Source organism: Cetorhinus maximus, chromosome 10 (genome assembly GCF_964194155.1).
Source record: "Cetorhinus maximus chromosome 10, sCetMax3.hap1.1, whole genome shotgun sequence".
Lineage (NCBI taxonomy): Eukaryota > Metazoa > Chordata > Chondrichthyes > Lamniformes > Cetorhinidae > Cetorhinus > Cetorhinus maximus.
The window spans coordinates 5922783-5936200 of NC_135888.1; the positions used below are offsets into that span (position 1 = coordinate 5922783).

General features: G+C 43.6%; 1 protein-coding gene across 1 annotated transcript in view; it reads right to left on the reverse strand.

Annotated features, from left to right (window-relative positions):
* Positions 1-13418, reverse strand: part of LOC144686120 (nuclear receptor subfamily 6 group A member 1) — a 299137-nt gene that overhangs the window by 25430 nt on the left and 260289 nt on the right. Inside the window, exon 6 of the mRNA XM_078551263.1 lies at positions 12077-12304. Within this exon, the coding sequence (XP_078407389.1) occupies positions 12077-12304 (228 nt within the window). The remainder of the gene's footprint in view (positions 1-12076; positions 12305-13418) is intronic.

Sequence of the window (13418 nt, forward strand, 5' to 3'; positions counted from 1 at the left end):
TTGCACTCATCAGGACACTCGCAAGGATACCAATATAGGGGAAAACATCAATTTATACTTTATATGTGAAGAGAGTGCTGATTGGTTGGCAAATGGCATTGCCATGGAGAATGCACCATTGATGGTAACTGACAGTTAACTGACAAGCATTGTTTGAAATTTAAACCCGGCAGCTTGACCCTGATTGGTCAAGGCATTGCCCTGAGGAATGAGTCAGCAAATGGCTGTCACTTATTTTGCTTAGCTGAAACAGGCGCAATGTGTGTACATGTTCTTTCTGTCTGCAAAGAACAGGGCCCTGTGTATTAATATATGTAGCTTCCAGTGTACGCAAATGCGCCACATTGAGCCCAACTGAATCTTAAATTGGTTGTAATTCTTAGCACATTGCCTGGTTTAAATTTCAAACAATGCTTGGCAGTTAACTGTCAGTCACTATCAGTGGTGCATTCTCCATGGCAACGCCGCTTGCCAATCAATCAGCACTCTCTTCAGATACAGTATAAACTGTTGTTTTCCTCCTTATATTGGTATCTTGTGAGTGTCCTGATGAGTGCAAGATGAAAAGCTTAGACATGTCTCTTTTTTCTGCAATACTGAAGTATCTAGTTTGGTCATCAAGATACAAGGAAAACTTCAAATCCAGAAGGTAGCGCAGGATCAACCAGGAGTGTCATCTCTGTGAGATGTCAGAGTGCTCAGAAAAAAGACTGGAATCAATGTTGGTTACCTTTAAACATCTGAAATGCATCCCACCCCAAATGTCACCACTGAAGCAGAAAACAGAAGGAATCTAGTAAAACAAGTAGCTTGCTGAAAGTTTGTTGCTGCTGCTATGGACTTTCTAGAAATAGTTAACAGAAATCACCTAATAACAAAAAATTGCATCCAAAATAAAATCATCTGATGCAGCTTGCTGGATTCAGAATGGTGCAATATTCGACAGGCCAAATACCACCTGATAAACAGCAAGGTAAATCTGGGGCATGGGTGTGGCCCAGAATATCCTGTGGGACTCACAGCAGCTCAGAAAAATTGAACATCTTAAAACTGTTTGCTCTTAAAGCTTCAGTCTAGGAACTGGGAACTTTTGTATCATTTTAAGCATTTTGTGCTGGTTGGGGAATCCATGAATACACATTTCCAAAGGCAGTTTTTAAACTTCTCCATTTTTGTGAAGGTCATTGGAAGAACTTTTAAAAGGAGCCTATAAACTGCAAGGGAGTTGCTTAAGATTAGCTTAATTTTTCCTATACTGGTCTGTGATAGAGAAGCCCAATTCCTGAAGAATGGAGGACAGGAAATGCACACACATGTGCCATTCTTATTATTTAGCAAAAATGTTTGTGGTATTGCTCACAGTAAATCAGATGATATGTTATTTGATAAACACAGATGCAATGTGGCGCAGAATGTATTAATCTGTTGCTAAGACCACTTTGTGTAGCTTTAGAATTCTAAGTGCGAGCTATAACTAGTTCAAGATTGAACTGGTCGTAACTGATGAGAACTGGGTTTGAACATGTCACAGCTGGATTAGAGTAGAGGTGACCGATTACCTGGTAATTCAACTGGACTCATCAGAAATCCAGTAGGGATTTCCAGTTGCTGAATTGACACCAGTACTTTTCAGCCAACTTCAGCTGGAACCATTTCACCTGCTGTTAATTTTACTAAAACCAGTACACCAGTGAAAAACCCCTCTCTCATCACACTGTCCTCTCCAGTTGTGTGTCTCCTTGCTGTTATGTCTCTCTCCCTCAATCCCCACCCCACCCCCCGCCACAGTCTCCACCCTCTCTGCTCCTGTAACCCCTAACCTTTATTTTATACTATGTCTACTTGTAATTGGATGCGTTCTCTTAATGAAAATCTATTTGAGGAACATGTTCATGTCTCATTTAATATTTTTTGTGCAGTTGCAAGAATTACAAAAATGACAATTTCAATGGAGATTCGCATGTGTTGAAACATATACATGGTCTTAACTGGCTATCGAGAATAAACTCAATATTTATGTGAATTAATATATTTGAATATTCCATATCACAAAAACAATATGATTATTTCATGATCTCAATCAAGGAATGTTATTTTTTCCCATTATTTCATAAAACAGCACGAGAGCAGTGGAGAATTCATAAAGAGCTAACTGTGTTGTAGAAAAAAATTCTGTGACATCACATAAGTGATTGGTAAGTTTTTGCTAATTTATTTTCAAAACTTATGTAATCTTTTAGTAATTGTAAGGTTTTATTAGTATTAGTAAACTTCACTATCAGTAATAAAACTTATTTAGAGTAGTAGGGTTTATTAATTATAAATTAATTGAGAAAGGTTATAAATTAATTAACACTTAATAAAAATGACAGGTTAGGTGATGTATTGCAACTGTAGAATTTGGGCACTCCTGGACACGTGTAATTCTGGGCAAGCATGTCTGCAGTAAGTGTCTGCAGCTTGAGGAGCTTTGACTCAGTCAGTGGGCTGGAGGCTGAGCTGTGGACACTGCGACACATCAGGGAGGCAGAAAGTTACCTGGACACTATGTAACAGGAGGCAGTCACAGAGCTTAGGATAGGGTCTTCTGATTTGGTCAGCGGTCAGGGATAGGAGGGTGTGACAGACAGAGACACAGGTACGGGGATCAAGGAGGTAGAAGTGGAGGAGCCTCAGCCTTTGCAATTGTCCATCAGGTTTGAGGTTCTTGCAGCCTGTATGGATGAAAGCAATAGCTGCAAGGTGAATGAGCAAACTGACCATAGCACCATAGTACAGGAAGCCATTCAAGCTGGGGGACAGAGGGGAGCTAATAGGAATGTAGTGGTAGTAGGGGACAGTATTGTCAGAGGGATAGACACAGTTCTCTGCAGCCAAGAGCTTGAGGCCAGACGGCTGTGTTGCTTGCCTGGCGCCAGGATTCGGGATGTCTTCTCAGGGTTGGAGAGGAACTTGTAGTAGAAGGGGGAGGATCCAGTTGTTGTGGTCCATGTTGGTACCAATGACACAGATAGGACTAGGAAAGCGGTTCTGCTTAGGGATTATGAGCAGCTAGGGGCCAGATTAAAAAGCAGAGCCTCAAAGGTAAATATCTGGATTATTACCTGAGCCATGAGCAAATTGGCTTAGTATAAATAAGATTAAAGAGATGAATGTGTGGCTCAAAGACTGGTGTGGGAGAAATGGGGGCACTGGCATCAGTACTAGGTAAACTGGGAGCTGTACTGATGGGATGGTCTTCAACTGAACTATGCTGGGACCAGTGTCCTGGTGAGTCATATAACTAGGGTAGTAGAGAGGACTTTAAACTAAATAGTGGGGGGAAGGGATCACATGAGAGGAGATGTGGTAAATTAAAGAGAAACAACGAGGCAGAGTAGCGATTTGAGTAACGATAACCAGAGTATGGCAGGAAGGGACAGAGAGTACAAGTTAAGAGTGGGCCAGCAGATAAGGCCGTAGAGTGCAAAAATGGCAAAGTTAAAGTCTCTGTATCTAAATGTGCGCAGCATTCATAACAAAATGGATCAATTGTTAGCACAATTGCCCAGAAATAAATATGTATGACCTGATAGCCATTACAGAGACATGCAGAAGAATTTTCCATTCGGTGTACGGGCGCACACCCGACACGCCGGAAAGTTAAATGACACGCGAAGACGGCGGGCGTGTCCCAACATCATCGCGAAGTCGCGCGATAATTTGTTCGGCGGGCACACGCCGGAGTTGACTGTGCACCCGCTGATAACAGATAGTTCTTTTAAGGCCATTAACCAGATAATTAACCTGAATTTTACGCTGCCTGTCCAACCTTACGGTTGGCGGGCAGGCAAAAAGGCCAAGCGGCCTTTGTGTTTTTTAGGAAGCCTCATCCACGAGCGGAATGAGGTTTCCTAACACTTTTACAATTTGAATAAAAGCTCCGTGCCTCAGGGAGATTGAAGCGCTCTTTTGCGCGCATGCACAAAAGAGCGCTGGACCCGACTCTCCCTCCTCCCCCCGCCCGCACAGGTAGCGCTATCGCTCGTGATCCATGCAGGGTGGGCCTTAATTGGCCCGCCTGTGTGAAATCAGGGTGCGGAGCCGATTGGCTCCGCCGCCGCCGAGCCCACCCGACAACTGGAAAATCCTAGCCATGGTTGCTGGGTGACCGAGGGTGGGACCTAAATATTGAAAGGTACTTGACTTTCCGAACAGATAGGAAGCTAGGAAATGATGGCGGGGTAGCTCTGTTAATTAAGGGTGTCATTAGTACAGTAGTGAGAGATGACCTTGACTCTAAAGAGCAAGATGTAAAATCAGTTTGGGTAGCAATAAGGGGCGGAATTTTACAGCTCCATCGTAGTGCGAATGGGACTGGAAAATGCAGTGAGCTGTTCAAAACGCCATTGACGCTGATGGGACTGGAAGATCCTGCTAGTGGCAGGGTCCGTAAAATTCCACCCAAGAAATAATAAAGGCAAGAGGTCATTTGCGGGAGTATAGACTCCAACAGTAGTTACATGGTAGGACAGGGAAAACAGAAAGAAACAAATAGAGCATGTAAAAAGGTATGCAGGTACGGCAATAATCATAGCTGACTTTAACCTACAGGTAAATTGGGTGATTCAGATTGGCAGAGGTAGCCACGAACATGAGTTCATAGATTGTATTTAGGGCAATTTCATAGAGCAGTACGTTCTAGAGCCAACCAGGGAGCAGGCTATTCTGGACCTGGTAATGAATAAGCAGACAGGATTAATCAATAACCTCATAGTAAATGAGCATGTAGGTGGCAGCAATCATAACATGATAGAATTTCATGTTCAGTTTGAAGGGAAGAAGTGAGAGTCTAAGATTAGCATTTTAAACCTGAATAAAGGTAATTAGAAAAGGGTGAAAGCAGATCTAGCAAAAGTGAATTGGGAAACTTGTTATGAAATCCATTCTGTGTCTCTGTGTGCTATATAAGCTTGCAGTATATGTAACATTTAAAATACAGGATGTTTCAATGCTTGCTACATTTGTTTCTGCCTAGTAACAAAGGCAGGATTCTTTCGGAGTGTTTTGATAGGTCACCAGGGCCACTGAACAGCCAGTCAGTCTTAATCAGAAGACAAGTGTCCCAGAGAGAGGGGGGCGGGGATAGGGAGAGATCCCAAAAGGAAGTCCCAGGTAAGGGACAAAGAGAGGGAACAATAGGTCCCAGTTAAGATAAGAAAAAAAGAACCGAGAAACAGATTCCAAGTTAGAGAAAGGGCTGTGGGGAGCGGACCTTAAGGAAACAGGGCCATTAGGGTAAAGATATGCCTTTAGGGCAGTGGTGTTTTGCTTTGGCGCAGCTGAAGAGCTGAAATTGCGCTTGTAAGTTAATGCCTGAGTGTGCTTGGGAATCCAGGGGAACGGAATCTCGGAAAGTAAGATTGAAACCCTGCAAGGTGGGCCGTCATTGAAGCTGTCCGAGTTGGAGCGACTTTTGGGGAGAATTCCAAGGCTAAGTCTTCACAGGTGAAGATTAGAAACCCTTGTGAGAGAGACAAGGTTTCAGCGAGATTGGCTGTCTCTCAGTGTTACTGACATCTGGGTGGGTTGTTGAGAAATCCATGGAATCTGTTTTGGTCGCATCTATCATTTGCTGTGTAGTGTGTGTTCAACAACTATTTGCCTGTTAATTCACACATACCTCACATCCTAACATTCTGGGTGAGTATAAGATAAATACTGTAAATTGTTTTATCTTTCTGACCTTGTATAGTAAAGTTTATTTTTGTTTGTTCAACAATTTGGAATCTTGTGGTTTTCTTCACTTTGTAAGTGTCCTGGATCTCAAACTTTGTCTACTTTAAACAAAACATTATTGGTCCCTAACCGGATCTCACCAATAACTTGGGGTCTGGCAGTGGCAGGCTTTGAGAGATATTAAATAACTCTCAGCAAAGATTTATCCCAGTGCGAAAGAAAGACTCTTTGAGAAGGATGCATCATCCATGGCTGAGTAAGGAAGTTAAGGATAATATCAAATTGAAAGAAACACTGTACAAATCTGCAAAGATTAGTGGTAGGTCAGAAAATTGGTTAAATTTTGAGAATTAGTGAAGAATGGCGAAAAAAATAATAAAAGAGGGAGAAATAAGAGTATGAGAGAAAGCTAGATAATAATATAAAAACAGATAGTAAATGTTTCTACAAGCATTTAAATAGAAAAAGAGTAACTAAAGCTTGTGTTGGTCCTCTAGAGAGTGAGTTTGGTGAATTGATAATTGAAAACAAGGAAATGATATAGGTATTGAACAGATATTTTGTGTCTGTCTTCAAGCTAGAAGACTTAGAAAACTCCCCATAGATACTTGAAAATCAAGAGGCAAACAGGAAGGAGGAACTTAAAATAATCACCGTCACTAGGGAAAAGGTGCTGGGAAAACTATTAAATCTGAAGGCTGACAAGGCCCCAGGATCAAATGGCCTGCAACCTAGAGTCTGAAAAGAAGTGGTTGCAGAGATAGTAGATGCATTGGATATAATCTTCCAAAATTCCTTAGATTATGGAAGGGTCCCAGCAGATTGGAAAATAGCTAATGTAACAACTTTATTCAAAAAAGGAGGCAGAAAGCAGGAAACTACAGGCCAGGTAGCCTAATATCTGTCATAGGGAAATTGCTAGAATCCATTATTAAAGGGGTCATAACAGAATACTTAATAAATTATAATTTGATCAGGCAGAGTCAAAATGGGTTTGTGAAAGGGGAATCGTGTTTAACTAAGTTATTAGAGTTTTTTTGAAGCAGTAATAAGCAAGATGGATAAAGGAGAACCTGTAGATGTAGTGGACTTGGATTTACAGAAGGTATTTGATAAGGTGCCACATCAAAGGTTATGACACAAAATAAGATTACATGGTATAGAGGGTAACATGTTGGCAAGGATAAAGGATTGGTTGGCTAACAGGAAGCAGAGAATAGGGATAAATGGGCCTTTCTTCGGTTGACAAACTGTGACAAAGTGGAGTGCCACAGGGATCAATGCTAGAGCCTCAACTATTTACAATCTACGTCAGTGATTTGGATGAAGGAACCAAATGTATGGGAGTTAACTTTTCTGATGATACCAAGGTAGGTAGGAAAGTTAAGTTGTAAAGAGGAGGTAGAGAGTCTGCAAAGGGATGTAGACAGGTTAAGTGAGTGGGCAAAGATTTGGCAGATGGCGTATAATGTGAGAAGATGTGAGCTCGTCCACTTTGGCAGGAAGAATAGAAAAGCAGTATACTATTTAAATGGAGAGATTGCAGAACCTGTTGGTACAGAGGGATCTGGGTTTCCTGGTACATGAATCACAAAAAGTTAGTATGCAGGTACAGCAGGTGATTAGGAAGACAAATTGAATGTTGGGATTTATTGCAAGGGGAATGGAATGTAAAAGTAGGGAAGTTTGACTGCAGCTGTACAGGCCTTTGGTGAGATCACATCTGGGGCAGGTTTTTCCGGTTGGCAAGCGGGCCCCACCCCTGCTCATCGACGCATAAAATAACGCGGGGAGATGTCGGGCGTGTGTCCCGACATCACCCCGCGTCATTTAAATTTTCAGTTCAGTGGGTGTGCAGCCGATTTGGCTGCGCGCCCGCCGAAATGTCAATGGCCTGTTAAGGCCATTAAAAAACTAATTAACCTCATTAATGGACCTGCCCATCCAACCTTAAAGTTGGTAGGCAGGTCAGGAGCCCAGGCGGGTCTCGGAAAAAGCATGAAAGCTCATCCACAGGCAGGATGAGGTTTCACGAGGGTATTTAAATTTTTAAGAAAGGTTTCAATAAAACTTATGGACATGTCCCAACTCATATGACAGTGTCACATGAGGGGACATGGCAGGGAAAAATTTTAAACTTGCTTATTAAATGTTTTAAATTGGAGCCGATCTCCCTGAGGCAGCAGTTCGCATGCATGTGCAAATGAGCGCACTCCCGGCTGAGGGCATCCACCGCCCCCCAGCCCACACAGGGAGCGCATAGTGCTTCCTGGCAGACATCATGCTGGGCGGGCCATAATTGGCCCGCCCACTTAAAATGGCTGCGCTCCCCCCGACCGGTGGCGCCGATCGGAAGACTGCCTGCCGGCGCCTGCTCCTGCACTGCACCCCCCAATAGGCACTGCACCCCCCAATAGGGGGAAAATGTTGCCCCTGGAGTACTGTATACAGTTTTGGTCTCCTTAGTTGAAAAAAGATTGCATTAGAAGCAGTTCAGAGAAGGTTCACTCAACTCATTCCTGTAAGCTTATCTTATGAAGAAAGGTTGGTCAGGTTTGGCCTATACCCAGTGGAGTTTAGACGAATGAGAAGTGATCTTATTGAAACACATAAGATCCTATGGGGATTTGATAAGGTAGATAAGAATGTTTCCTTTTGTGGGAGAAACTCGAACCAGGGGACACAGTTTAAGAATAAGAGGTCTTTTAAGATGGAGATGAGGAGAATTTTTTTTTTCTCTCAAAGAGTCATTGTGGAATTCTCTTCCCCAGAAAGCAGTGGAGGTTGGGCCATTGAATTTATTCAAGGCAGAGTTAGACAGATTTTTGATAGACAAAGGAGCCAAGGGTTATTGGGGGCGTGGTGGGGGGGGGGGGCGGGGGGGCGGCTGCAGACAGCATAATGGAGTTGGGACACAGTCAGATCAGCCATGACCTTACTGAATGGCTCAAAAGACTGAATGGCTAAGTCTTACGTTCCTGATATTTGTTAGGATTGGATTATCCTTGCACCCACCAGACATTTTGCAGGTTTTTCTGGGCTGTGCACCCTAGCCAAACAGATTCACCAACACCTCACCACCCCAACTGCAGGACTTGCCCCAGCTCTTCCATTCCCCCCAACCTAACTGCAGCAACCCCCCCAGCTCTCACCTCTCCGCCATATTGCAGCAACATCCCCTGCTGTTCTCTCTCCCCTACCACAATTGCAGCAACTTGCCCCGGCTTTCCCCATCCCTTACTGCAGCACCTTCCCCTGCCCATATATTTCACCACCTAACCCCCACCACCCCCACCTTGGATTGCAGCACCTTCCAACTCCCCTGGATTGTGGCACACTCCTCCTCCCTGCAAGGCTTTGGGGGAGCAGGGGCAAGGCCAGAACCAAGAGTGACGGAGTACAGTCAAGGTGTGCTTCAATGGCATGAGCGGCCAGCGGAGGAGAACTAGCAACAGTGGCATAGCAGTGTTGGGGTTTGGGCGAGTCTGGGTATTGGAGGGGGTGATCTGGGCCAGTGGCATCATTCAGGCCCATTCAGTCCCCGGGTGGGGGAGAGGGGGTGCTCTGAAGTTGGGTTCGGTGGCGGCCTTGCAACTAGGCCCAGGTTTGAGGGGTTGCATCCAGGTCACCCTGCCGGAGCTGGCAACAGCAGTGGCGGCAGCAGCAACTGTGGTGGAGGAAACAGAGGTGGCAGCATCAGCAGCAGAGGCGGCAGTGACAACAGCGGTGGAGGAGGTGGCAACAGTGGCGGAGGCAGCGATGCCTGAGGCCGCCAAGGCAACTGCTACAGAATTGGAGACGGCAGCTGAGGCAGTGGTGGAGGTGGTGACAGTGGCTGTGGCGGTGGAGGAGGTGGCGGCAGCAGCTGAGGCGGCAGCAACAGAGACAGCGAAGAGACAGTAAGAGACTGGGAGCAGCAATAAAATCGGCCTAGATGTGAGGCTCAGGGCAAGATGATGACCACGAGTGGATATCTCATCCCCATGCCATTCCCAGAACCTCCCTTTGTGGCTCCAAGTCAGCGGCATATTGGGCTGCACAGCTCCCCCCTGATTAGCGATGCGATCGATGGAGTCTGGCTCCAGGCCCAGCCCAGTCCCACCCAACTCACATTCCCGAGCACAGGTGATGGAACCTGTCCAGTGCCAGGAAGAGCAGCTGGGTAAGATCGGGAGGTCGGAAGCAGAGGAAGGCGCCCTTCAGGAAAAGGTGGAGGATATTTCCAGGCTTAATGACCATCCCCAAGAAGAAATTCTTGCAGTCTTCAGACAGGGTATATATTTGTTTATATAACTGCAATTTAAAGTTACCTGCCACATCTCTTTCAATGCAGCATACCTCTGATCGGAAAAAGAAGATATATTTGGAGATGGAATACAACGTGGGGAAGTGTGAGGTCATGCACTTTGGTAGGAAGAATAGAGGCATAGACTATTTTCTAAATGGGGAGAGAATTCAGAAATCTGGAGTGCAAAGGGACTTGGGAGTCCTAGTCCAGGATTCTCTTAAGGTTAACTTGCAGGTTGAGTCGGTAGTTATGAAGGCAAATGCAATGTTGGCATTTATTTCGAGAGGACTAGAATATAAAAGCAGGGATGTGCTGCTGAGGCTTTATAAGGCTCTGGTCAGACCACATTTAGAATATTGTCAGCAATTTTGGGCCCCATATCTTAGGAAGGATGTGCTGACCCTGGAGAGGGTCCAGAGGAGGTTCACGAGAACGATCCCCGGAATGAAAGGCTTAATATGAGGAACGTTTGAGGACTCTGGGTCTATACTCGATGGAGTTTAGAAGGATGAGGGGGGATCTGATTGAAACTTACAGAATACTGAAAGGCCTGGATAGAGTGGACGTGGGGAAGATGTTTCCATTAGTAAGAAAGACTAGGACCCGAGGGCACAGCCTCAGAGTAAAGGGAAGACATTTTAGAACAGAGATGAGGAGAAACTTCTTTAGCCAGAGAGTGGTGAATCTATGGAATTCATTGCCACAGAAGGCTGTGGAGGCCAGGTCATTGAGTGTATTTAAGGCCGAGATAGATAGGTTCTTGATTGGTATGGGGATCAAAGGTTACGGGGAGAAGGCGGGAGAATGGGGTTGAAAAACTTATAAGCCATGATTGAATGGCGGAGCAGACTCAATGGGCCGAATGACCTAATTTCTGTTCCTATGTCTTATGGTCTTATTTATTAGGGTTGTGCAAATATACCCCAACCTCTGACATAAAATTAATAAACTTTTTCTTTGGTTCCAGTTGGAGCAAAACGACTGCACCAGCCTCTCAATGTGACAGCGCAGTCCAGACACACGCAGAGTGCAGCCCCCAGAATGACTGTTACAGTTGGAGAGGAAAGCATACATGTGGAGCAATTGTACAATTGGGGAAGTATTGATCCTTACAATAAAATGTGCATGGCTTTTAGTAAAACTTTTATTCTGAGTGCTTTTTCTGTAGTCGATTGGAAGCAGACGTAGATCATGTCTGTATTTAAATTGTGTGTATTTGACCTTTTTACTTGTACTCAAACTTTTATTCTGAGTGTTTTATCTGGACATATGATGATATAACTTCAAATTCTCCTGAATCACACTTATTCGTCCAGAGCACCTTCATTCAGAAAGGGGCTGCATACTTTCAGTTGATCCTCATTCAAGCCTGCAACATATAAGTGCACCTCCAGCAATAAATGTACCTGGAGCTGAAATACATTCAGATAAATTGAGAAAATAACCATCTCTGACCAGTACTACTGATAATTACAGTTTTACTCGCACTTCCTACTGGGCTACCAGTTCAAAACTGGGCTTCAATTACCAGTTCAATACTGGATCTACTGGTACTAATTTTACTGGAACTTCCTTGAATATATTGACTCTAATATTTTCTGTTGCTGGAAAATTTCTCTATTCATTCAAGCAACTAATTTGAAAGGGACATTTGTTTGGTGGGCTGGCCTATGGACACATCCACGTGTGTACCTGAGATGAACTGTTCCAGAGAAAAGTGTTGAGTTAATAGAATGAAATACAATCTTATTTTGAAATAAGCTTTCCTTTCTTAATATAAAAATAATTTAAGCACACTAGTCTTCCATACAGCAGCCTGTTGAAGATTGAACATAACCCTCCTAAAGAAGATGAACTACCCTAAAAACAGTCAAAATCTGTGTAATCTTTTGACTATAGAGTTTGACTTATAAAGTTACCAAATAAAAAGTAAAGAACGTGACAGAATTTCTCTATTAGCTATATTTGAAAATTAGCATAAAAATTAGTTAATTAATGAAACAGTGCTTCAGTCCTAGAAGAGATAACAGTCTTATCTACTGTCTCAATGTTGCATTAACCTATACTCACCCATCTTCAATAAGCATTGGTGTTCCTAGAGGTTCAAGGTCTTCAGCTCCAACCAGCTGGCTTACAAGAGTATGTGACTGAGGGTCCAGGTTGCGGGATTGTGGTGGTAACAGACCTGAATGAGCAGCATAGCTAAAAAGGTGCGGCAGGTACTGATAGTGCGCAGTGACTGGTGTCCCCATGAACTGATCCCTGAGTGCAGTGTACCCATTCAGCTCCATTGATCTGCTGGAAAGGAAAGACACAAAGTTTGTGTTTACTCTTTATATTGATAAAACAGGGGGAGGCAGGAGAGAAGGAGAAAGAGACGAACAAACAAACAGATTAGTTCATGTTCTAATAATGGAAAAGATTTTCAAATATTATATTTTAGAAAAATAGTGGTGGAATGAACTCAAACGCTGATGCACATATATACTGTAAATAATTTGAAGTCCCAAGAATTAATGCACAAGTGCCTGTTTAGTTATGTGATTCACTTAACAAAAATTCTGTAATTCTGACAATTTTGGCGACATAACTAAATAGAATAACTAGCATATATACCTTGTGTCAATGGTAGCATTGTGGTTATGACCAGTGATTAGGAGTTTGGATCAAAGATCCAGAGGCATGAGTTCAAATCCAACCGCCCAGCAACTGGGAAATTTAAATTAAGTTACTTAAATAAATTGGGAATAAAATGCAAGTCAGTAATGGTGTGTGAATCATGTAAATCACTGGGATTGTTGCAAAAACCCACCTGGTTCACTGATGCCCTTTAAGAGAGGAAATCTGCCATCCTTACTTGGTCTGACCTATATGTAACTCCAGACCATAGCAATGTACTTAACTCTTAACTGTACTCTGAAATGGCCTAACAAGTCACTGAGTTGCAGCAAATTACTCCAATAAAGCATAAAGAATAAATCTGGATGAACCACCAGCACTGACCTAGGCATCAGATTCAGAAATGACAAAGATACAGTCAACTCAGTCAGCCATGCAAAATTCTTCTTACTAACATCTGGAGACCTAAGCCAAAATTTAGGTGCTGTACTACAGATTAGCCAGGTAATAGTTTAACACAGCTATAGGCTCAGAATCATACCTTTTAGCCCAGAGTCCTCCATCACTATCCCTCGGTATGTCCTGTCACACCAGCAGGACAGGGTTACTAGAAGTGGTGGCACAGTTGTTAATGGTCAGGTGAGAGTGACCCTGGGAGTCTTCAACATTGACATTGGACCCCACAAAAGTCTCAAAGCTGGCATTATCCCTGGGTTTCTTCAAACTCCAGTCTCCTGGCTGTACCAAGCCATAAATGACCCGAGCTTGCTAACAGCTCACAGGGCTTCTCTTT